The sequence below is a fragment of the Diprion similis genome, chromosome 3, assembly GCF_021155765.1.
Source record: "Diprion similis isolate iyDipSimi1 chromosome 3, iyDipSimi1.1, whole genome shotgun sequence".
Taxonomy (NCBI): Eukaryota; Metazoa; Arthropoda; class Insecta; order Hymenoptera; family Diprionidae; genus Diprion; species Diprion similis.
In genome coordinates, this window is record NC_060107.1 from 3,775,330 (window position 1) to 3,795,976 (window position 20,647).

Here is a 20,647-nt window from a genome sequence, read left to right on the forward strand (position 1 = left end):
AAACAGTAAGCAGTGACCAATAATGTTGCACTGCATGAGGAGCAAGGCAAATAGTGGGCTACTTACCAAAATGTCTTTACGGCCATCGAGTTCCCAAGTAGAATCTCCCAGACTTAAAGACATTAGTTCTAATTCTATTGACCTACATCTACAAGATCAGGGTTACAGATTTGGAAAGACTATAGGAGAAGGTTCCTACTGCAAAGTCAAAGTATGTACGTTGTAACAAAAATCGGAATCTGCGTTCCGTCACGTATGTACATAAAAACATATATAAACTATTGAGTCTTGAAAAAAAGTAGCACTTTTGGATTTTCAAGATAGTATATCAACGGGCCAGAAAAAATCACATTCAAAAGATTGCCTGCAAGATCATCGACAAGTATAAAGCATCCAATGAATTTGTCACCAAATTCTTACCACGCGAATTGTCGATGGTGCAAGGATTAAGGCATCCAAACATAGTTACAGTATTGAATGTCCTGAGCACACCACGTCATGTTTACATTTTCATGGACTTCTGCGAGAGAGGTGATCTCTTGGATTATATTCGGGCAAAAGGTGCTCTGACTGAATCTAGGGCAAGACATTTCTTCAGACAGATAGTGTCCGCGGTTCAACATTTACATTCGCTGGATATTGCTCACAGGGATTTGAAATGTGAAAATGTCTTGTTGACCACAAAGGATCATGTGAAAATTGCTGGTAATTCGATATTAACTCTAATCTTAGTATTAGTCAATTGTTGATAGCATTTAATTGCTAAATGCGTTTATAGACTTCGGATTTGCCAGATGGTGTCACGACGATAAAGGACACAGAATTTTATCAGACACTTTCTGTGGTAGTGCAGCTTATGCCGCACCAGAAATTTTACAAGGAACAATGTACAATCCAAAGATGTACGATTCTTGGTCGCTTGGTTGCATTTTGTTCATTATGTTGACTGCGTCAATGCCATTTGACGATGCACATATGCCGAGCATGATTCGAGCGCAGACAAATAGACTGATCAAATTTAATGAGAAAATTCAAGTTGGCTCAGCAGTCTGTAAATTAATTTCGTGAGTCATTTTATTGTTAATTTCAAGATCTAATTATCTCATTAGCTAAATTAAAGTAGTTTCTTATTTCAATAGGCATCTCTTGGAACCAGATGTTACACGACGTGCAACTATCAGACAAGTGGCAAGATCAACCTGGTTGCGTCACCCTTCCAACACTGTATTACGTGATTCTGTAAATAGAGCCATTAATTCAATATCCAAGTAGGCAGTTACTTTTGTAAATTTATGAAATTTAGTTACCTTTTCTATCAATCAATCGCACTTCAATGTGGCGTTGATTAAGTTTTTATTCTTTTAGGTACATTTTTTGTAAATATTATTTTATACCCTTATTTATGCTGTTATACAAGAAAGTACTAAACGATTTTTAAAATAACAGAAGAGTTTGTCAATTAGTTTAGTTACAGTACAATTACAAAACTATTGTTATTCAATCTTATAATTAAAATAACTGTCAACATCAACTAATACTTAAACCTCCATTTGTTTTGGATATTTTAGCAATCTCTTCCTTGAACTTGGCGATAGTTTCTTTTGCCAAGGTTAATTTTTCTTTAAGCTCTGTTACTTCTCCCCTGATTTTATTTTTTGCCTCCATAATCTCTTGAAGGGTCGACTGTTTTTTGGCTTCAACTACAAATTGAATAGTCATTACATTACAAATACACATGATTATAAAAAAATTATTCTTGTAATAATTACACTCACAATCATTATCATGGCGCCACACACCAAGTGTCATAGGCCTGGAAGAACTTAGCAAATGTTGCATTAAAGCTGTTGGATCTTGAAAGACTATTTCTTCGTAAAATTCAGAGACTAAACTCTTTTTCCCTAACTGTATTTCTGGTGTTGATTGGAATAGCTTTAATATATGATAAATAGTCACCTGCAATAAACGTAAGGTATACGGACTATTACAACGGAAGACACAAGGCCAACAGTGTTTCAAACAAAGTACAGAATTCATCATTTTCAAAATTTTTAAAATTAGATATCTATGATAGGCATACCGGCCTCTCGTTTGGGTCGTGGAAGTAGATCTTAATGACGATTTCGAATTCTCCCCATCCTGTCTCAGTCAATTCGTAAGGTGGCTTGGTGACGATTCTGTTTGGATTATTATAACTTTCGTGTAGTTTGAAATGAACTTTTTTCACATATGTCGACATATCCTCATTATTGTACGGCTTAACGTAAACAGTCCACTGATGCGTGTGACCGTCCTCCTCTCGCTTTTTGCCAAAATATCGAGCCACATTTCCATAAACGATGGGTTTCACGATGGTGAGACCCTGTAGAGAAAAGCAGATATCATAGCTAAGTTACAGTGCAAACCTTAGATCACGACACAAATTTGAATGCGCGTTGCACTATCCTATACCACACAATGTATTGTTGATCTGTCACATCTGTGATGAAATTTGTAGGTTATAAAGGCAGATTCCTACCTTCACTCTTCCACCTGAATCTGGTCCAAATTCACTAGCTGTTGCCATAATTTGAAGCAGTTATTATCATAATTAATAAGTAGTCGGATTATAATTATTTAGTGAAAAATCTGCGTTTACGGAGTAGTTTTTATTCCTTGCATTCTTCAATGTTTGACAGTTCAAACTCCACTGTTCACTGTTCAGACAGTTCTGAATTCTGATTGTGCGCATACTCGTAATACGCATTTGTGGGCGAATGCGCAGAACGCGGCCTGCAGTTACACAGAATTGCCGCTACCCGTTGTGTCAGGCGTGTTTCTTCGATACAAGGAATTTGTTCCTTGTGGTAAATGCGCTCTGCATTATCTACTGGTCCGGAGGTACCCACCCCTGCTGTCACATCGCGAAAACTGTTGCCGAAGTGATGAGAGATCGGCATATATACTCGGAATGTTCTGTCTCTCTCACTCTGCATTTGATTGGCTGAGACGAAACGCATCGACCAATCAGGTGTACGGTAAGAGAGACAGATTATAAACGGGTATATACCTTTCTCTCTCTCACTCCTCCGCCACACTCTCCGTATACTTGCGAAGCTACCTATGGTAGTGTGTAACATGCTCTTAAGGTAAGTGTAGAACGATTACCGACATCCTTTTGCCGTAGAAAAATTAGTTCGATGAACCTACGTTACAGTGAAGACAAAAATAACACAACCAAAAAATACGAAGCACTAAATTGACGCATTGATAAATGGTTATGTTATTGTGTTGAAAAGGCAAAAGTACAGCAATTATAGATTGCATTGAATAAATTCCTTCTCATAAACAAGAAGCTACAACGATTTAATACGATAATTAGTTTGGTTTAAGGAAAAACGACTGGAGAAACAATGTCAAGTACTGAGGAGTCGACTAGCAAGATACAATTTAAGAAGAAAAAAGTTAAATCGTTAAGGAAACGAACTGGATCTTCTGATGATGATTCTGATGGTGAAAGAGAGACGGTCAGGTACGAATTCGTTTTCATATTTTGGATCTGGATGTTAAGGAGGACATACAAAATCAATTCGAAATTATTTAATAACAACGTTCTGTTGTTTGATCACATGCAAGAAATTAAATAACCACGTTAATGCTAAGCTTTAAAATTTACAGAGATCGATTAGATGAGATGAAAACTATTCAAAAACTCCGCCAACGACCCCATGGTGTTAATATCGCTGGACTGGCGCTTGGCGAAAAAGTGACTGCAGATTTGACGGTAGGTTGACTGATTGATTTCAATGAATAAGTCAGACATGACAATGCATACCTTTTTTGAACTCGAATTCATACTTCAGTCTGATCCTTTCAACGTTAAAAATGGAGGAATGGTGAATATGGCAGCACTGAAAAATACGAAGCTTAAGCAGCCGGACGATGCATATGATACTGGAATCGGCACGCAGTTTAGTGCTGAAACAAATAAGCGAGATGAAGATGAAGAAATGTGCGTGAATCTAGATCTCTTTCGAGTACAATTGGTGTTATTGTTTAAAAATTTTCAACGAATGACTTTTAACTGAATTCAGGATGAAATACATTGAGGAACAGTTGTCGAAGCGTAAAAATAAAAATCCCAGCACAAGCGATGCCCATGGTGATGGAGACGGAGGTAGTTATTGCTCACCGGAAGAAGCAGCTCTACAAGCTGTACCTGAACACTTGCGACAAAGTTCAGCTAACAGAAGCGAGGAAATGCTTTCCAATCAAATGCTTTCTGGTATACCAGAAGTTGATTTAGGGATAGAGTGAGTACAATCGCCTTGTGAACAGTTCTAGGTATTTCTCTCTGGCATACTTTGTCGTATCACTAAAATAATGTATTTCAGAGCCAAGATACGGAATATAGAAGCTACCGAAGAAGCCAAACTTAAACTGCTCTGGGAAAGACACAGGAAAAAGGATGGACCTTCTCAATTCGTTCCCACAAACATGGCTGTTAATTTCGTTCAACACAATAGATGTAAATACTTTCAAAATTTAGAACACATACTTTCACTGAACAGTCGAATTATGCAAATTTGATTTGAACCGCAATCAATGAATGCAGGTTCCAAAGAATTTGAGTAACGACTAGTAGAATCATCGCATATTCCGTGTATCTGTGAAATTTTGTGCCTGTCGCATAAAAATATGATTTCTATCATACATTTTTAATGAGATGTAAAATAAACAGTAATTTTTCTTTCAAACAATTTTACAGTCAATATCGAAGACTCGGATGTACAGAAGGGAAAGCGAGACGCTGAGGAAAGAAAGAGACTCGCAGCTCGGAAAGACGATGCTAATGGAAAGCGGAAAGATAATGGAGAAAAGGCGACGGACGATTATCATTACGAACGGTTTAAGAAACAATTTCGAAGATTTTAAACTTTTACTAAACAACACTAGGTGTAATGTATTTGCTGTACATTTGGATTTAAATCCAGGATAAATATATATTATAATAATATTTTGCATTTCATTCCTGTCAAGAAAACTCATCCATATCATACGTCAGAAAACAAAACCGCAGGCGATCTGTCAATTTTTTACCATTGCAAATAAGTTATTCACGTGTGAGACGATCGGTGATAATAATAAGATTCCAAGTGCTCGAAGTGCCCGGAATGACGAAAAAAATCGATTTTCGATTGAATCGATTATTTTTTTACCGATCAATCGAGTATAATCGATTATTTTTCAAATTCGAGTAATCGACCGACTCGATCACTTCTCAGAATCGATTTCTGTTTTTTACTTCCACAAACGACGTAACACAATATCAATTTATGGTATTAAAGTATCAATTTATATCATTGTCTTACTTACTTACTACCTATTTGATATAATTAGTAAAAGAAAAATCAATGTTTTTACCTGGAATTGATAAATATGTACAACGACACTATGAAGTATTAAAAAAATATCTATGTAATTCATAAAATTTTTATTTCCAATGCCCTGTTTAAAAAAACAACGAAATAATCGATTGATCGATTAATTTTTACCGATTTAATCAAACAGTGTTCGGTTATTCTTATGGACTCGATTAATCGATGCATCGATGATTTTTAGCTTAGTGGCCACCACTAGTCGGTGGGTATCATACGGCAAGATAATTTCGAATCACGTTTTTCTTAAGATAAAAATTTTTGCTTAACTGTAAAGGAGTTTCTTCTGGAGTACATATTAGACTTTGAACGATTGAGTTAAGCGCAATAACATTATTTTTCAAAATTTGCACATAGGATTCTGAAAAATTGAGTTGTTAACGTAACGGAACTAACAATTGATTATGACAATCAATATACAATAGGTAAATATCATGATAAATGTGTTTTTAAATCTGACACGCCTTTCAAGTCCTGAGACAGAAGTAGCGATCGTATAGCAGGATTTTACTGGTGATGAAGAGAAGACCTGAAAAACTATCATTTCAACAAAGTTGTAACGTGTGAAAGATTTACATTGACATTGCGGTTCAATCTTTAGGTATTTTAAATATCGATATCGCTAAATACAGGCTTAAAATTCTTTCCTATCGATTTTACTTTGTCCGTGTCGTAATTCTCCTCTCCGTCTGACTAAACGCTGAATTCACTACTTACCGCCACCGGCTAGGATTCATTTCGATATGTTCGGCTAGAAAACTGATCAACCTGTAATGATTTTGGGATTAAAAAATTATTTTGCTTCCACAATGTTCAAACAAATATATACGACATTAGGAGCAAAAATTGAAGACATATATCGTACATGATGAGTAAAAACCTACCCTGTACTTTAAACGGTCAAAGAGCATAACGAGTTAGTATTCATCAGAGCGTCTATATACAGTCTACCATTTCAAAGTGAAGGAATTTGCTATAAAAATTCGATACAACGGTTAAAAAAGCGTAAAAAAAAAGACAAGTAATAAAAGGAAGAGTCGAATAAGAATAATAATAATTAAAAGAAAAAAAAAAAAAAAAAAAAAAAAACAGAAAGAAAAGAAAACTACACATTCACGCAGTCGTGAAATCTCAGCCGGCAAATGCAGGTTTTCACTAAATGTAGTGATATATAGCAGGGCTAATTTTTTGTGTACCCACCAAAGTATTTATACGATGCATGGGATCGTGGAGGTGGGTCTGAGGTCTCGCCTTATACACGTTGCTGCGCTTGGTGGAAAACGAATTTAGTATATATAAGTGAGGGATGATAGGAAAGCGAAGGGTTGCAGAAGAACGTAAAGCAAGCCGAGTGAAAAAAAGGAAGAAAAAAGAAAAAGATAAAAATAAAAAATAAAATAGCGCAGACGTAGGTAGGTACACAGACGCAGGATGGATACCGTGGCAGAGACAGAGGAGGTGGAGGACTCGCCGGGGGTGGCCAAATGAGGGGAAATGGAATGGAGGCAGAGGGAACGCGCCGCGGCAGCGAGGCTCTGATTGGTAGCGGAATCGATTAGCCGCCGTTGAGGCACCTCCGCCGCCTCCGCCGGAGTTTCGGCGACGCCGCGAATTTCCCGGCCGAAGGTTTCCTGTTGGTCCCGCCCCCAGCCCTCCGTCCTCCGGCCGTACGTCCCACACCGTCGCGTTTCCCATGGCAACCCTCATTTAACCCCGCTTGCGCGCCTCTTTCGCTATGCTGTCTTCCCCCGCCGCACCGTCACCGGGTAATGGGAATCCCTTTCTCGATGAGGGTCGCGGCCACGTTGTGTATAATACCAGCTATGCATAAATATGCGCTGCGGGTATCCATGATAGTCTATGGCCAGGTAGGCAGAAGCCCTGATGATGACTCTTCAATACAATATAGACGGTTATAAAAATTCAAAAAAGCATGATGTTCCACTTACAGGTCCACTTTATGTTTGATGTGAATTATTTTTTAAATTTCTGTTAGTAAATTTGATACGAATTAGTGCAATTTTAACATTTAAATTGTCATATCAACGTTTAATTTGGACTTTGTAACTTTTTTCACTTGTTAATATATTGTTGAACGGTTAAATCAACCCAGAAATTTTTGTGGATTTGCTGGGTCGTTTTTTTTCTAACCGTGTATGTATGTGTACATATAGGTATAGATGCTGCAGTTCATGGCGTGATACCTTATCATTGTTTTTCACGGGAGAATGCACGCAGAGTGAATCCAGATTTTTCCACTTTTTGCACTAGCTCTTCAATACACCAAGTTGAAGCAGAAAATTTATGGAACAAACTTGACGCGGCTGAAAAGTTAATTTAAAGTATGTTAATCGGATGTTGGTAAATGAATTTTTGATTAATTGTATGAAATGATTTTTTGGAAATCTATGTAGAAAGGAGAGAGCAATTGTGAGACGATTATATGATCGTCAAAAGTATTGATAACTTGGATTTTCTCTTGAAATCAAAATAACGATCGAATTAATAGTTTGCTTGCTTAAGACGAAGCTATTTTCACCAAACAAGTAAAAATGACTGGTCTTCGAAAATTACTCAATATCAAAAAATTTTCACATCATATTAGTATAAACATTTTCTATTATTACAATTTTTCGAAGACCAGTCATTTTGTAGTGTTAAAGAATATTTCTTTCAAAGAAGTTCAAATTCAGTCCTACAACCTTATAGTTCACAACTGTTAGTCCAGAAATTTCTTTTTTTTCCAAGTACACGACAAACAATGATACACGTGTAAAAATTTCACAAAACTGAAACTGTTGCAATAATTTTGTTTGAGAAAAATTTCTGGGAAAAAGAAATACAGATCGCGTGAGCAGATGATGATGGTTTTTTGTAACCAATTTTTCTAACCGAAAAATGTTGATTTCTCCTAAGACATCGCTGTGCGTAATGTGCGGAGTGGATGGCTATTAACGACGCACCGGAAACTGGAACACAGAACATAGAATAAAAACTTTGAACGACTAAACCTACGTTAAAATGGTGGAAAATAGTCGAATTCTACGTTCCTTACTAGGTTTACCTACGTACCAAAGCGCAGAATTTTATACAGCACAAAATTAGAAGAGGTACGCGATAGAAGAGATATAGGTTGCATTGATTTTGCCGACGACTGATACAACCCCATCGGCTCATTTAATTAGAACATGGCGGCTTTAATACAAGCGCACGACAACAAGAACAACAACGGCAAGCCCACCCGACCTACACGTATTCGTTTCACAAGTTACACTTATCATGATCATCACCATCATCGTCGTCGTCGTCGTCGTCGTCGTCGAAAGATCTGACGTTGGACATTCCTGCATTTGTTGACGAAAATATTAAAAGTATAAATAAATAATAAGCATTTTAAAATTCATTCGATCGTTGATTACTTCGTCATTCGGGAGGGCTGCGTATCTACCTAACGTATCGTATCCTACGCTTAAAACTGAGACATCCGGCGCAGAAAAAAAGTAAAGGAAGAAAGAAAAAAGAAACAAATAAGCTTAATAACAGGAGTGTCGAGAAAAACAAACAATAACAAGAACGAAACGAACATGTATATTATACAATTGCATTATAGTAGACACTTTTCTCCTCGTAATTTCACGCTCTCCGTAAAATAATTATTGCGGTTTGATTCTTAATCGTTAATGTAGGTATACTATACACTTTAATAGTAATAATAGTAATTAACACATGGTAAATAATAAAAATAATACTCATATCAATAATACAATAATAATAGTAATAATAAGTATAATGTTATTTCGCTGACTCTCACGCGTATGTATATCGTCCATATATACACACACACACACACACACATATATATACACATATTTATATGTATATAACTAACTCACGCACACCTTTTACTTGTCTTTATTAATTATTTTCACCGTTCTTGCAGCGCAAACTCTCACGCACTCGACTAGGATCGCTACGCGCTTAGTTATAGTAATAATAATAATAATTATTATTATTGTATATAATTTATATTTAAATACACTACACATGAAAACACCCTATCTACATTGGTGTCGCACAGGAATTCCCCGGATCGGAAGTCGAATATTTCCGCAGTACGAGTATAAATTTTTCAATTAATACATCCAGAATGTGCGTCTAAAAAATCCAGCCCGAGAAATTCCCTGAGCGCGTTAAAATATTTATATTTGAGTCATTTGACCTCAAACCACACACTCTCGAAAAGATCGAGGATTCAAATTTTATAAAACTTTTCGCCTTTGACTCGAGAGGAATCCCCCTTAATTTTTTTCCAAGTTTAATGTAAATATTTTCGGAGTTACACCGGATCGAAAATACTGACACCAAAATTTAAAAAAATTCAGAAAAATTGTCTAGGGGCAAAAATAATACATTCACAAAATTTTGTGAAATTTTGAACCGTTGATGTAAATTTTGCTTCAAAAGTGCGCGATTTGACGTGAAATGACTCATACATATATAATATATATTGATTTTGTTTTTGTTTTTAGTATCTAATTATGACGTTAATGCTTACGCACTTTATACTTATGGTAGTAATATGGTACAATATACGACTTAGAATTTACGATTTTTTTTTTTGGTTTCTTTTTTTTTGTTTTCTGTTGACAGAGGTATGTTTTAATCATTTTCCTTCTATTCTTTGTTCTCCTTTTTTCTTCTCCCTTATCATTCAGAAGTGAACACGTCGCTCGATATTTTTCGTAGTGTTTTTATAATACCTATTGGTTCTTGCAGGTCCAAGCTTCATGCTTCTGACCCTGTTGAAATTACGCGCGGGACTGCATAAAAAAAAAATGTACACGATTTTTTGAACATCAATAATACAGAAGTATCGTGTAAAAGGTGAAACATTATATGGAGCAGAGAATTGATTCGTTAGGAATTTTCGTTAAAACGACAAGGTGATTCTGTGTAATTTTTCAATTATACATTTTGGCTTTGAAAATTTTGAACCGCGGAATTAGAGTGCACGGTACAGGCGTTTACGCGATTAGCCGACCAGCCCTCGGATTTGAGAACACCGAACGACGGTTCACCCTTGCAGGTATACAAACGATCAACGGAAATAAATAAAGAGACTTTATAATACACACAATATATTTATAATAACTTAAGACTAGCGATGCCCGCGGGGCGACGGTCGACGACGTCCGTCGGATCCCGGCGCTGCAGAGATTTTGTTGTGTATTTACAAGACGTTGCGTCGGTAATTTCTCACTGGTAACGCATTACACGCGTACAGAGTAGTACAGCGCAGTAAAATATAACGAGTCTTTAAATCGTCCTTACAATCGCGAGTGAATCGCGTGTAGAAGCCGAAGTCTCTGTGTTATCATACAGCGTGCACATACGATCGCAGAGATTTGGTCTGCACGTTATACATATAGCTATATATAATACTATATGTAATACTATACGTATAACAATTACACAGCACAAGATCCGGCTCGAGGATCTTTTTCGGTGGTTGTCGGAGGGGTGGGGGAATTTTCTGCACGAACAAACGAGGATGGGGAGGGGATGGGTCCAAGGGTGGAAAGGGTGGAAAGGGTGCAGGTTCGACTGGCGGTTATGAGTTATCACGGCAATGGCACGGTATGGCACAGCACAGGGTAGGACACTGCGGCACGTGGCGCGGCGCCATCAAGGGCTCGACTCACAATCAGCGCGGGGCTCCAAGAGCGCCCCAGTGCTCGGCGGTGGGTCATGTGTAATGGGGGTAAGTACCAAGGTGCGGAGGTACGTGGCCGCTCGCCGTGTGGTGGCCGGCGTAGAGGTTCGCCCCGGGGCTCGACCAGTAGCTCGAGGCCGACTGGAAGAGGCCCCCGGGGACCGAGACGGAGACCGAGGCTGCCGGCGGCGGCATCAGGTTCAATTTCGCGTGGCCATAGCCAGACATGAAGAGCTCGCTCTGGTACTTGTACGCCGCGGGATCTGCGGCCGCCGGTTGTGTCGCCGCCGCCAAACCTTGGAAGTCGAATTTGTAGGCGTACCTCTTGCCGTGAACTTTCGTCATTATGTTCTTGTCGTAGTAGTACCTGAAATCATTCAACGACAGCGGTTTTCGTAAGTTAATTTGATTTTGTAGATGGATCTATATTGTGACGATAACTCGACGAATCGCTTCGAGGATATACGTCAGCATATTTTACGCGTTTTTCCCGTACACAAAGTAACCGTTTCTATCACGGTAGAGTGAGACTGTGAATGCGCATGCGCGGAGTACTGAAAATACCACTTTTAAGTCCTAGGAGTAAAAAGTGGTCTTTTTTGTACCCTGCGCATGCGCTGTCGCAAACAAATCTGACATTACACGACCCTAACCTCAATTTTATGCTTTGTGAAAAAACGCGTATCGTACTCTTTTCATATGAATAATCGTGTGCAAGCAGGAGGCGACGGCATCTTCGCCTAGCGTATATGCAATATTCGTCCTCAGCTCACCTACGACTCATATTGCAAACTTACGCTCGACCCGCAAAGACCGAGTTTGCCTCCTTGTTACAAAATATACTATTTCACAACTCGGAACAATCAAACCTACTTTTTTCGACCGAGGGAGCCTCACGCGATCGTCTGAGATAATTAAAACATTCACTGCATTCTTTGATTCGACCGATGCAATTTCTTGTAAACTTAATCGATCCTTGCATTTATCGATTATTGAAGTAACTAATAATTCTGAAGGAACAACGCCTGAAAATTAGGTCGAGTAAAGATATGGAATATAAAAATTTTCAACGACGATGTGTCTGATCCGCTATTTTGGGATCCATCGGTTGATCGTCACTCACCTGAGAGCTCTCGAAAGCTTGTCGTAGTTCATGTTCGGCTTCGACTTCCGTTCGCCCCACCGCCTGGCAACCTCGTCCGGATCTGTCAGTTTGAATTCACCGTTGGTACCCTCCCACGTGATGCAGGCAGCGTTACTCGAGTCGGATAATAGCTCCAGTAAAAATTGCCACAGCTGAATTTGCCCCGAGCCTGAACTGGCCAGACGACTGCTGGTCGCTCCGAACATTTGGTACGGATCTGGAACATACCAAAATATGTCGACCGTGAGAAATACTCCTGGAAACGCGAAAAATAAAGAAAATGCAACCCCATTTTAAGTCTGGGTTGGAAGTGAGAAAGAGTTCGTTTGTTTAAAAAAATCCCTAGCGATCAAGATATAGCAGCGATTCTAGGGGATTTCAGTCGAAATGGGATTCAACCTTGAGAAAAACTCCTGGAAACGCAAAAAATGAAGAAACTGCGACCCGGTTATAAGTTGGGTTGAAAGTGAGAAGCAGTTCGTTTATTTCAAAATATCCCTAGCGATCAACGTATAGTCGCGAATCTAGGAAATTTCAGTCGAATTAGGATTCAACGTTTCTCTCGGCGTAACGGCGACATATTTCTTACATTTCCGTGGCTCGCGAAACCGGAGCGAAATCCCCTCGGAGCTAGAGAGTTCCGCAGAGCCACCGTTGGTGGCTATCGCCCTTAAAAGCTTTACAATGCGTCATCAGTGCACGGTGCAGTGGCTCGACGAGCTCGACGAGCACCCTACAGTCTACACAAAGGATATAATAGCAGCCCTACAATAGAATGGACTTCATTTGGCTCGTAATAATTTCAATTGGAAAGACGACGAGGAAAACATCTTTGGGTTATATCTTGTACCACGTTGGAGGGTAACTCGCGTGCTCCCCAAAAAGAGAAAGTGAAAATGATAATTCCAAGTCAAGCATGAGCAAGAGAGACCAATTTTTAGTGCGATTCATGCACAATATTTACGCACCAAAGTACTATAGTCATCCAAAAATCACCAGATTTCTCGCCAACCGCTAGACGGTAAAATCTCCCCACCAAAAACCCTAAAAAGTAACCAAATCTAGGGAAAAAATCATGAAATCGACATGGACTGTAAGACGAGGAATTAGTCCCTATGCACAACCAGTTTGTCCATTCTGTCTAACCATTAACTCTTGCAAGTTTTTATAGACTGTTGTAAACTGCAGTCCGTGATACAAGGACGGACTAGGCCGAGGGTCGACTAGCCGGGTCGACGGTCCCCGTGAATGCGAGCAGTGATCGCCTTTTGATCGCCTTTTGATCGAACGGTAATTCACTTACAAGTTAATAATGGACGGGGGGTGGTGGCGGGGATCGAGGGGCGGCATTCCCATTTATCTGGTGGATACGAGGAGGGACAAGGCCTGCAGGATGATCGTCTCGAGCACCGGGGAGCTCGGAGTTGCGACTACCGCCCGACTGCTGCACATTTACACAAGCAATAGCCGTGAAATATATCGATTCCAATACCCGCCCTTGCGCGTGTGTAAGAGCGAAGGATTCGTGTGCGAGTGAGCTTCGTATTCGAAGGCGTTTTCCGCGGGAGGAGCCCATCTTTGTGTAACGGAATTTTATTACCTCACTTTGCTTTCACCGCTGTGATTTGTGGCTATTACCCACCCCCTTGATGCTAACCCTGCATGTTGGGTGAAATATGCGAATCTGTGTATGCTGCAGGCTTACTACTTGAGTGTACTCACCGGGTTGTCTGAGGTGCGAATGCGTGTCGAGCGTAGACTTTGAAAGACTACTGCCGTATCCTGAAAGGAGAGAAAAAAACTTGCGTTGAGAACATTGACAAGGCTGTTTTAGACTTCTTTCGGCAATTTGGGCTCTTATCGTCATCCGCCATCGCGAATAATACATGCCGAATCGAAACATTAACGGACCACGGTCAATTTTTTACGCTCTGAATGAATCGCGAATGAAAGGTGAAAAAATTACGCGGAGCAGCGAAAATTACAGGTGAATAAGCGGCAATTACATGCACGGCAAGCTCATGCAAACTATGAATTTCATAAATGCCTGTGTGCTCGAATTTAATGTGGCTTGTACGAATGTATACAGTTTTCCAACGCAAGTCGTATATTATGTACGAGAGGAATGAATCGGCGAAATGAATTTCCGCGTACAAAACGAGTGCGATCAATCTGCAAAAGGGGAATTATTCTGGCACTGGTAGCGTGTCGCATACTCTTCGAAGAGATTAGAGACATAGGATTTTCGAGGTGAATTCTGGAGCAGGAATGGCGGTATTGGGTTGGAAGAAGGTATTTTGTTTGGGTGCAATCGATTGTAAGTATCCGTCGACAGCAGCTGAGCCCGTTGCCTCATACCTCCCTGCATGATTTCCAGAGTAGGTATGTATGGCGAAGCGACAGAGCGAAACAGTCGAGATAACTTTGGTCAACACCCTTGGTCGAGGTTTAGTTTAAACTGTACCTTCCGGCGATACGCGGAGAGACTGATATCCCAGTGATCATGTTATGCGAACAACTTTGACGCGGAATATTACTGGTAACGGAAGCCAAAATTCCTAACCACACAATATGGCCAATTGTCTTTGCAAGACTCTGAAACTTAATCAGGTATCGTCTTGATACTTCCGATTTCGAAGCGTTGTCACCGAAACAGTGTTCAATACCAATCGAAACCTGGCTCACTTAAATTTCATGGAACGACGATATTTTTCATGGTGTCAAGCACCTGAGCAACTGGGAATGATCAGAGAACTCGGAGGGTTTAAGGTAAACGGTAAAGACCAAGATGAAGAGATGACCCACTCGAGCGGCAGAATTTGCCGGAGAGGATTTCCGTGTAGGCAAACACCGGCTGAGTGCTTTTCTCCTCGGTTCTATCTCGCTTTCTCTTTCTCTCCTACCCTCCGACGTCACGTATATACTACCAGGAGTCCGATTGCTCTCGAGTCTCTACAGTTACAACTGCCTTATCAAACCGACCCGCCTCTCTTTCTCTCTATCTCTCTCTTTGTTAGGGAATCCGAAGGAACTGAGAGCACCTCTTCAGTCAAGCCGAGTCATCGGAGTCGGACGAAATAAACTCTGGCATAAGCCGCTGCCCACCGCGTACGAGAAAACGAGCTAAATTTAATTACGGATGATTGCGCTACGGCCGAATGATCAGACCTTGGTCTCAACGTCGAGGAAGTTTCCTGACGATCCGTACTGCAGGCTGGAATTGGAGGACAAACAGAAACTCCGGACGAATATTGTAACAAGAATATACAAGGCAAAATTGTTTTTGTATAGGTAGACGTGGGCGGTAATTATCAGGACTATACCTATAGCCTAACGTTATTTTCTCTCTGTGCTGCAGCAGGAGTAATTTGAATCGAAAATAACACGCCGAGATAAAAACAATCGCGCTGTTTCTATTCGAGGGGATTGAAACGGGCAGATGTCACGGTTAAGTAGCAGTTGGTGTCCGCTATGTTAAACAATTTGATTTCGGGCGTGATTGGGAATTCGGGGGACGGACGAAACGCCGTCTTCCTCGAGGTCGAGCGGCGCCTAGGGGGTCCGCCGCAATCAGGGCAGCCGCGGGGCTTCCTCGAACCCCAGTCCAAGGGCACCACCGACTCCTGGACACCCCGAGCTGCCGTGACATTCCCATTGTCGTTCGGATCCTCGTCCTGCATTCACGAGCAATTACGCGGGGCGGAGTAATCCGGTTACGCGTCTGGGACCCGGACGGATCTGCACCCTGCTCCTATCTTCCCTCCAAAATTCGTCCTTCGCCTCCTACCGCCGCAGGATCAAAGGACCTTGTCCTTCCGCGCGAATGCCGCCCCTTCGACTTTCGAGACGACGCTTCCAACAGCACAATGTTCCAAGCTCCCTCTCTTGTCGGGATAACTAGCTCGTTTGGCTCACTCTCACACTGGAGAATTGTATCACCATCTTCGCTCACCTTCGCGATTCGGACGAGCATGCCACTGTGCTTTTTCGAAAGGCTGGACCTGCCCTGAAACCACCCTTAAAGCATCCACCCTTGCCCTTCGTTCATTGTATATTCATTGTGGTTAATACCATGAATGGATCCGCAGGTGGAATAGCTTTTTTCAAAATTTGGAAAGTGATGGACGTTCGGGAACGAAGCAATGAGCAAAAGAGGCGGTTTCTAAAATTCTACATTTAGTTGGGACTGAATATACTGATCACGTCTCGATTGAAACTGGGCAAAAAACAGAGCTATTAAAAGTTAGTTATTACATGGTTCAATGTTGAGATCGCGTCAGAGGCGAAGCGAAACTTTGGGGGAATGGAAGGTTGCGGGCTTGCGGGGGCGATCCACTTCGGGGGAACCCCTTTAGAACGCGAGCCGCAATTCCGCTTTACGATTGCTATTGTGACGAGTTGAAATCTTTGTTCCGTGAGTCAAAGGGGCTTTGAACTAGTCACGAAGACCGTGAGTGAGGTGGCTAGCCAGCGTGTATGTATGAGGTACGACGGTATACAACGTACGACGTAAGCCACGAGGAGGATGAAATGAACGTGAAAAATTCAAGACTCGTGATATCCAGACGTGTGTATGAAGAGAAACAGGAAAAACCCGTAACAAATCCTCCGCACGAAAATGAGAAAAGAAAAAATATGAATGAGAATCCAGATGAAAATACATATATCGAAGCGCGAAAGAGGCCGGTGAGGGTCACGAGCAGAATGAATAATAAAAACGCGAATAATTAAAAAGCGAGAATTTCACATTAACCGCTGGGGGGAGGAGGAGGAGGACGACCGAGTTATATGAACTTCGACCTCCAGACCGGCGGACCCTCCGGCTTTTACAATCCCCGCTAACCATCCACTGTACAAATCATGACGCTCTAGTGTATAATAAGTAGGTACTTATAACGTTGAAAAATACTGTGAAAACGTTAGCCGTGCAGCTGCGATGAAAAACGAAAATTACTACTAGGCAGAGAAAAGCAGGAGCTGGTATAATTGCTCTTGTAGACTGAAACAGGTTGTTGCTGCTGCGGTCCAGGCGAGCCGTGAAGCGTTTAAAAATAAAATAGTTGAAGAATTGAGTGCGTGAATCTGTTACGGTTACAGTAACAGAACCAGACATCCAGTAATCTTTAACTAATAAAATGGTGAAACTTTTCCAGAACCTTATGAGGATTTGCAAGAACACTAGATTTTCTACTAAACTGAAATAAAATCTACGCAGGATCTTCACATTTCTATCTTACAATCATTATTACCATGGACAAACTGTGATTGTAGAAAATTGGCACTGCATGTGTGAGTGAAAGGAGTTCTCAGCTCAATACTGAACTTTCAATGCATGGGGTTAAAAAAAAAACGCCGACGACCTTAGGCCTCAGAATCCTGAGCAGACACTGTATGACCAGGACCCATAAGCGACCCCTGGTTACAGGGTGCAAATCACGACGGTGCAGTAGAAGCATGGTACATATATAAGCAATAAGTACAGAGCTAAGTGAGTAACTAGACTTAACGCACGCGACGAGGAGATAGAGGCGGGGTGGACGAAACGCACGCGACGTTGCACCCTTCGATCAGGGTCCGCAATCCCCATCCCCATTCCCATTCCCATCCCCCGGGCAGGAAGTGCGGGCTCCGAACTGCCGGGCTCCGACGCGATCCTGAGGGAGTCGGGGGATACGGATCGGGCAACAAGTCAGTGGGAAACGGTGCGTAGAGCTAGCGGTACGCGCGTGACGTATAACGGCGAAGGAAACGCGTCGCCATCCCCCAATTCGAATGGCTCGAATGCGTGAGCATATGGGGGAGAGACTGTATTATGTCTTCACCAGTACACACATGGCCACGTGCCAATGCGTGACACGTTCACGCATCGTCGGTTGTGTTTCGACTTGATCGTCATCCCCCTGCCCGAGTTACACTCCACGGTGTTGTTCTCCGACGATTTCCTTCCTCCTGGAAGGATCAGCCAACTCCGGTTCGAAGGACTCTGATAGCTACATTCATCCCTCATCTGTAGTTGGGGTCTTCAGTTTTTGCGCAAAGGAATTGCTTCGTGTGAAACATCCCGCAAATAGATGTACATACCTACTTGTCGACGGAACTTGTCCTCCTGAGCCTGGAATTATGTTTCAAACTGTGAAACACGACTCGGTATGGTTTCCATTTGCACGTCTGATTGATCATGAGAATGAGGCGATCCGTTGCTGCTTAAGTGCGTGTAAAAAGCTCAGCCATATCCGCCACTCGTGTCACTTTCAGAGAGGCATGTAACAGCGTCGACGAATCTTTCGGACTGTGTATAGGATTTGAGAACGAATCAAGCCGAAACATTCGTGTACATATATACCTACTTTCCCGGTTGGTTCGTTCGATTGGCTGAACAGAGGGGTTCTTCTGGAAATTGTCTCACATATATATACACGTATATAACGTTTGTCGTTTCAACTTCTTTTTCCAATGCTTCCATAAAAGAGCAGAGGAATCTGTTTTCTCTCAAAAAGGTATCCAGCCTCCTCGTCAAGAGCTTCACGCGCGTCGATCAAAGTCGCTACATCAGCGAGTAAAGAACGGCAGAAGAATAAAACTCTGTTCTCTCATGGTATGCATGTAAAAGAAGTTTTCACAAAAGCATTTCGAACTGGAACACTGTGCCCAACTCTCGATTCACCAAACTCGTAACCACATTAGTTTCCACGTGCAATGGAACATCAGAACGTCAACTAATGAGGGTCGAGTGCAGAGCTCGTTGCGGGATGGTGTGATGTATGATGATTCCAAGCAAAGGAATGGTCTGCCATGCAACATACAAGGCATAGAGCGGTGGTAGCGGAGACAAAGTGTTCACCTCCCAAGAAGTCGAAAAGCGTGATTAGCCAAGGCTGTTTTCCTCCGTGTCGACGGTACTCCGGAGGGGCCGATCGTTACCCAGGAGTTGGTAAGATAGTCACGCGATACGCGATGAGGCGCGTAAGCCGTCAGCGAGGCACGCGTCGACGTGGGGCGTATAATTATTGTACAACGGTGAACCGACTCTGCTTGGTCTCTGGGGCCTCGACTTGGGTCGAGAAGTCACGCTAGTAGTCCAACCTCCTTCTACCCTCCTCGATTCCTCTGACCCCACGAATGACCCCTGACTGCTCCGCGGCCACTCTTACCCATTTTTTATTGTACACCACTAACTCGGGGCGAGCTTGCTTCAACCAACTTCCTGACCTTAGGCGCCCTCTTACCTGTAGTACTGTTCAACGCTTTGCACACCCTGCTTTTGTACACCCGGATACCTGCTCCCTGCGTACGGATGTCCACACTATTCGGGGTGCATATTTACCTCCGGTGTTTAAACACCGCAAACTTCATCGTTGCACCTCGCAGGTGCAACTTGACTTTTGGTAATAGATTTCTACAGAGTTATTATGTCAGGGGTAAACCAAAACTTCAGCGGATTAACCCAGGTTAACTGTTGCCTGTTCCGTTATTGTAGTTCAACAACTTCACGGAGGCAATGATGGAGAAGATCACTTTGAACTTCAATTATACGATGCTTTTCAGTAACTGAGAACAATGAAAAAGTCTCTTTGGAATCCTGCTGATGTTCGGGATGTTTGTGATCCTATTACTGTCGTCGGTTTGTGGCTGAATTTTCTAGTTTCCAATCAAGTGACTACCTCGAAAGTAGAATATCTTCTTCGGATCAGAACTGTCAACCCGTCAAAATTATTTCATCAAGTTCTTATATTCCCAAAAGTGTCTTTGTATCCAAAAACAGTGTGCAGTCTAGTAGTTTGATCAGAAGGATGAAGACCCGAGTTGCTTCTTAGCCCTAGCAAACATAATTTCACAGTTGAAAATCCTCTTGGAAGCTTTACGTTCAAAAAGGTCCTCGGTGTTTGTCTTTGACAGTCGATTGTTTTTCTGGATAGAACCAACCGTCGAACCCGTCACCAGGGTGTAAAACTGGGGTGGCAACGCCCCGGGCAACCGCGACGGGTCTAATTTCATAAGCTCAGTGACCGCGAGATGGGGGTGCCACAACGGTGTGCTCTGTAAAGTGTAAACGCAGTCAGCGAGACAACAACGCAGGACCAGGACACGGGATGAGGTACGTCCTTTGGCGTCATTTCGCCCTTTCTCGCTCCTCCAATGCATGCGGCAAATGCTGCAGAGGCAAAGGGAGAGGAGGAGCAACGGGGGTTGGTGGAAGCTGTTTATAACAAACTGCCCCGCGGCTTGCAGCTCTGATCTCTCCACCGTGATTGCGAGTTGTGCCTTCAACAGGGCACAGCTTTGCAGCCTCCGGCGCTCCTCGCTCGCCGAGGCGTCTCTCTCCACACCCGTTTGCATGCCTCAGGCACTCCGCGACAAAGAGGTCGCGGTTGA

The 20,647-nt window shown here is 42.0% G+C and overlaps 4 protein-coding genes across 11 annotated transcripts in view; 2 read left to right on the forward strand and 2 right to left on the reverse strand.

The window, feature by feature from the left end:
• The first annotated feature begins 22 nt into the window (after positions 1 to 22).
• Positions 23 to 1,243, forward strand: LOC124404646 (testis-specific serine/threonine-protein kinase 3-like). Its single transcript, XM_046878980.1, has 4 exons — positions 23 to 211; positions 303 to 705; positions 779 to 1,051; positions 1,140 to 1,243. Exons 1-4 carry the CDS (start codon positions 23 to 25, stop codon positions 1,241 to 1,243), a joined length of 969 nt encoding a protein of 322 aa, XP_046734936.1.
• A 163-nt stretch (positions 1,244 to 1,406) lies between these two features.
• On the reverse strand, positions 1,407 to 2,678 carry LOC124404371 (YEATS domain-containing protein 4). 2 transcript variants are annotated; one of them, XM_046878457.1, is made up of 4 exons: positions 2,519 to 2,678; positions 2,081 to 2,362; positions 1,776 to 1,854; positions 1,407 to 1,700 (listed from the first exon to the last, which is right to left on the reverse strand). In XM_046878457.1, exons 1-4 carry the CDS (start codon positions 2,564 to 2,566, stop codon positions 1,528 to 1,530), a joined length of 582 nt encoding a protein of 193 aa, XP_046734413.1. In that variant the 5' UTR covers positions 2,567 to 2,678; the 3' UTR covers positions 1,407 to 1,527. The 2 variants fall into 2 exon arrangements, with proteins under 2 accessions (XP_046734413.1, XP_046734412.1); XM_046878456.1 differs by having other exon boundaries at positions 1,776 to 1,956.
• A 647-nt stretch (positions 2,679 to 3,325) lies between these two features.
• LOC124404362 (telomere length and silencing protein 1 homolog) lies at positions 3,326 to 4,989 on the forward strand. Of its 2 annotated transcripts, none has more exons than XM_046878444.1 (6): positions 3,326 to 3,511; positions 3,658 to 3,763; positions 3,843 to 3,991; positions 4,074 to 4,292; positions 4,374 to 4,507; positions 4,748 to 4,989. In XM_046878444.1, the coding sequence occupies exons 1-6, from the start codon at positions 3,393 to 3,395 to the stop codon at positions 4,912 to 4,914; spliced, it is 894 nt and encodes a 297-aa protein (XP_046734400.1). In that variant the 5' UTR covers positions 3,326 to 3,392; the 3' UTR covers positions 4,915 to 4,989. The 2 variants fall into 2 exon arrangements, with proteins under 2 accessions (XP_046734400.1, XP_046734402.1); XM_046878446.1 differs by having other exon boundaries at positions 3,335 to 3,506.
• Positions 4,990 to 9,950: 4,961 nt separating this feature from the next.
• LOC124404359 (transcriptional regulator ERG homolog) overlaps positions 9,951 to 20,647 on the reverse strand; it is a 42,536-nt gene continuing 31,839 nt past the window's right edge. For 3 of the 6 annotated variants that reach the window (XM_046878437.1, XM_046878438.1, XM_046878441.1), the window contains 3 exons: positions 13,997 to 14,056; positions 12,254 to 12,530; positions 9,951 to 11,497 (listed from right to left, as the gene is read on the reverse strand). In XM_046878437.1, the coding sequence (XP_046734393.1) occupies positions 11,164 to 11,497; positions 12,254 to 12,530; positions 13,997 to 14,056 (671 nt within the window). In that variant the 3' untranslated portion in view covers positions 9,951 to 11,163. The remainder of the gene's footprint in view (positions 11,498 to 12,253; positions 12,531 to 13,996; positions 14,057 to 20,647) is intronic. The other 3 variants (XM_046878439.1, XM_046878442.1, XM_046878440.1) reach the window with 2 other exon arrangements.

Bases quoted from the DNA above. Each gene is read 5' to 3' on its own strand.
- LOC124404646 (XM_046878980.1), top strand. From the start codon at position 23: ATGTTGCACTGCATGAGGAGCAAGGCAAATAGTGGGCTACTTACCAAA. The intron at 212-302 runs GTATGTACGTTG...GAAAAAAAGTAG, and splicing joins GTTCCTACTGCAAAGTCAAA to CACTTTTGGATTTTCAAGAT. The intron at 1,052-1,139 runs GTAAATTAATTT...TTATTTCAATAG, and splicing joins TCAAGTTGGCTCAGCAGTCT to GCATCTCTTGGAACCAGATG.
- LOC124404371 (XM_046878456.1), bottom strand. From the start codon at position 2,566: ATGGCAACAGCTAGTGAATTTGGACCAGATTCAGGTGGAAGAGTGAAG. The intron at 2,363-2,518 runs GTAGGAATCTGC...TTTTCTCTACAG, and splicing joins ATTCAGGTGGAAGAGTGAAG to GGTCTCACCATCGTGAAACC. The intron at 1,957-2,080 runs GTATGCCTATCA...CGTTTATTGCAG, and splicing joins ACGACCCAAACGAGAGGCCG to GTGACTATTTATCATATATT.
- LOC124404362 (XM_046878444.1), top strand. From the start codon at position 3,393: ATGTCAAGTACTGAGGAGTCGACTAGCAAGATACAATTTAAGAAGAAA. The intron at 3,512-3,657 runs GTACGAATTCGT...TAAAATTTACAG, and splicing joins GGTGAAAGAGAGACGGTCAG to AGATCGATTAGATGAGATGA. The intron at 3,992-4,073 runs GTGCGTGAATCT...AACTGAATTCAG, and splicing joins CGAGATGAAGATGAAGAAAT to GATGAAATACATTGAGGAAC.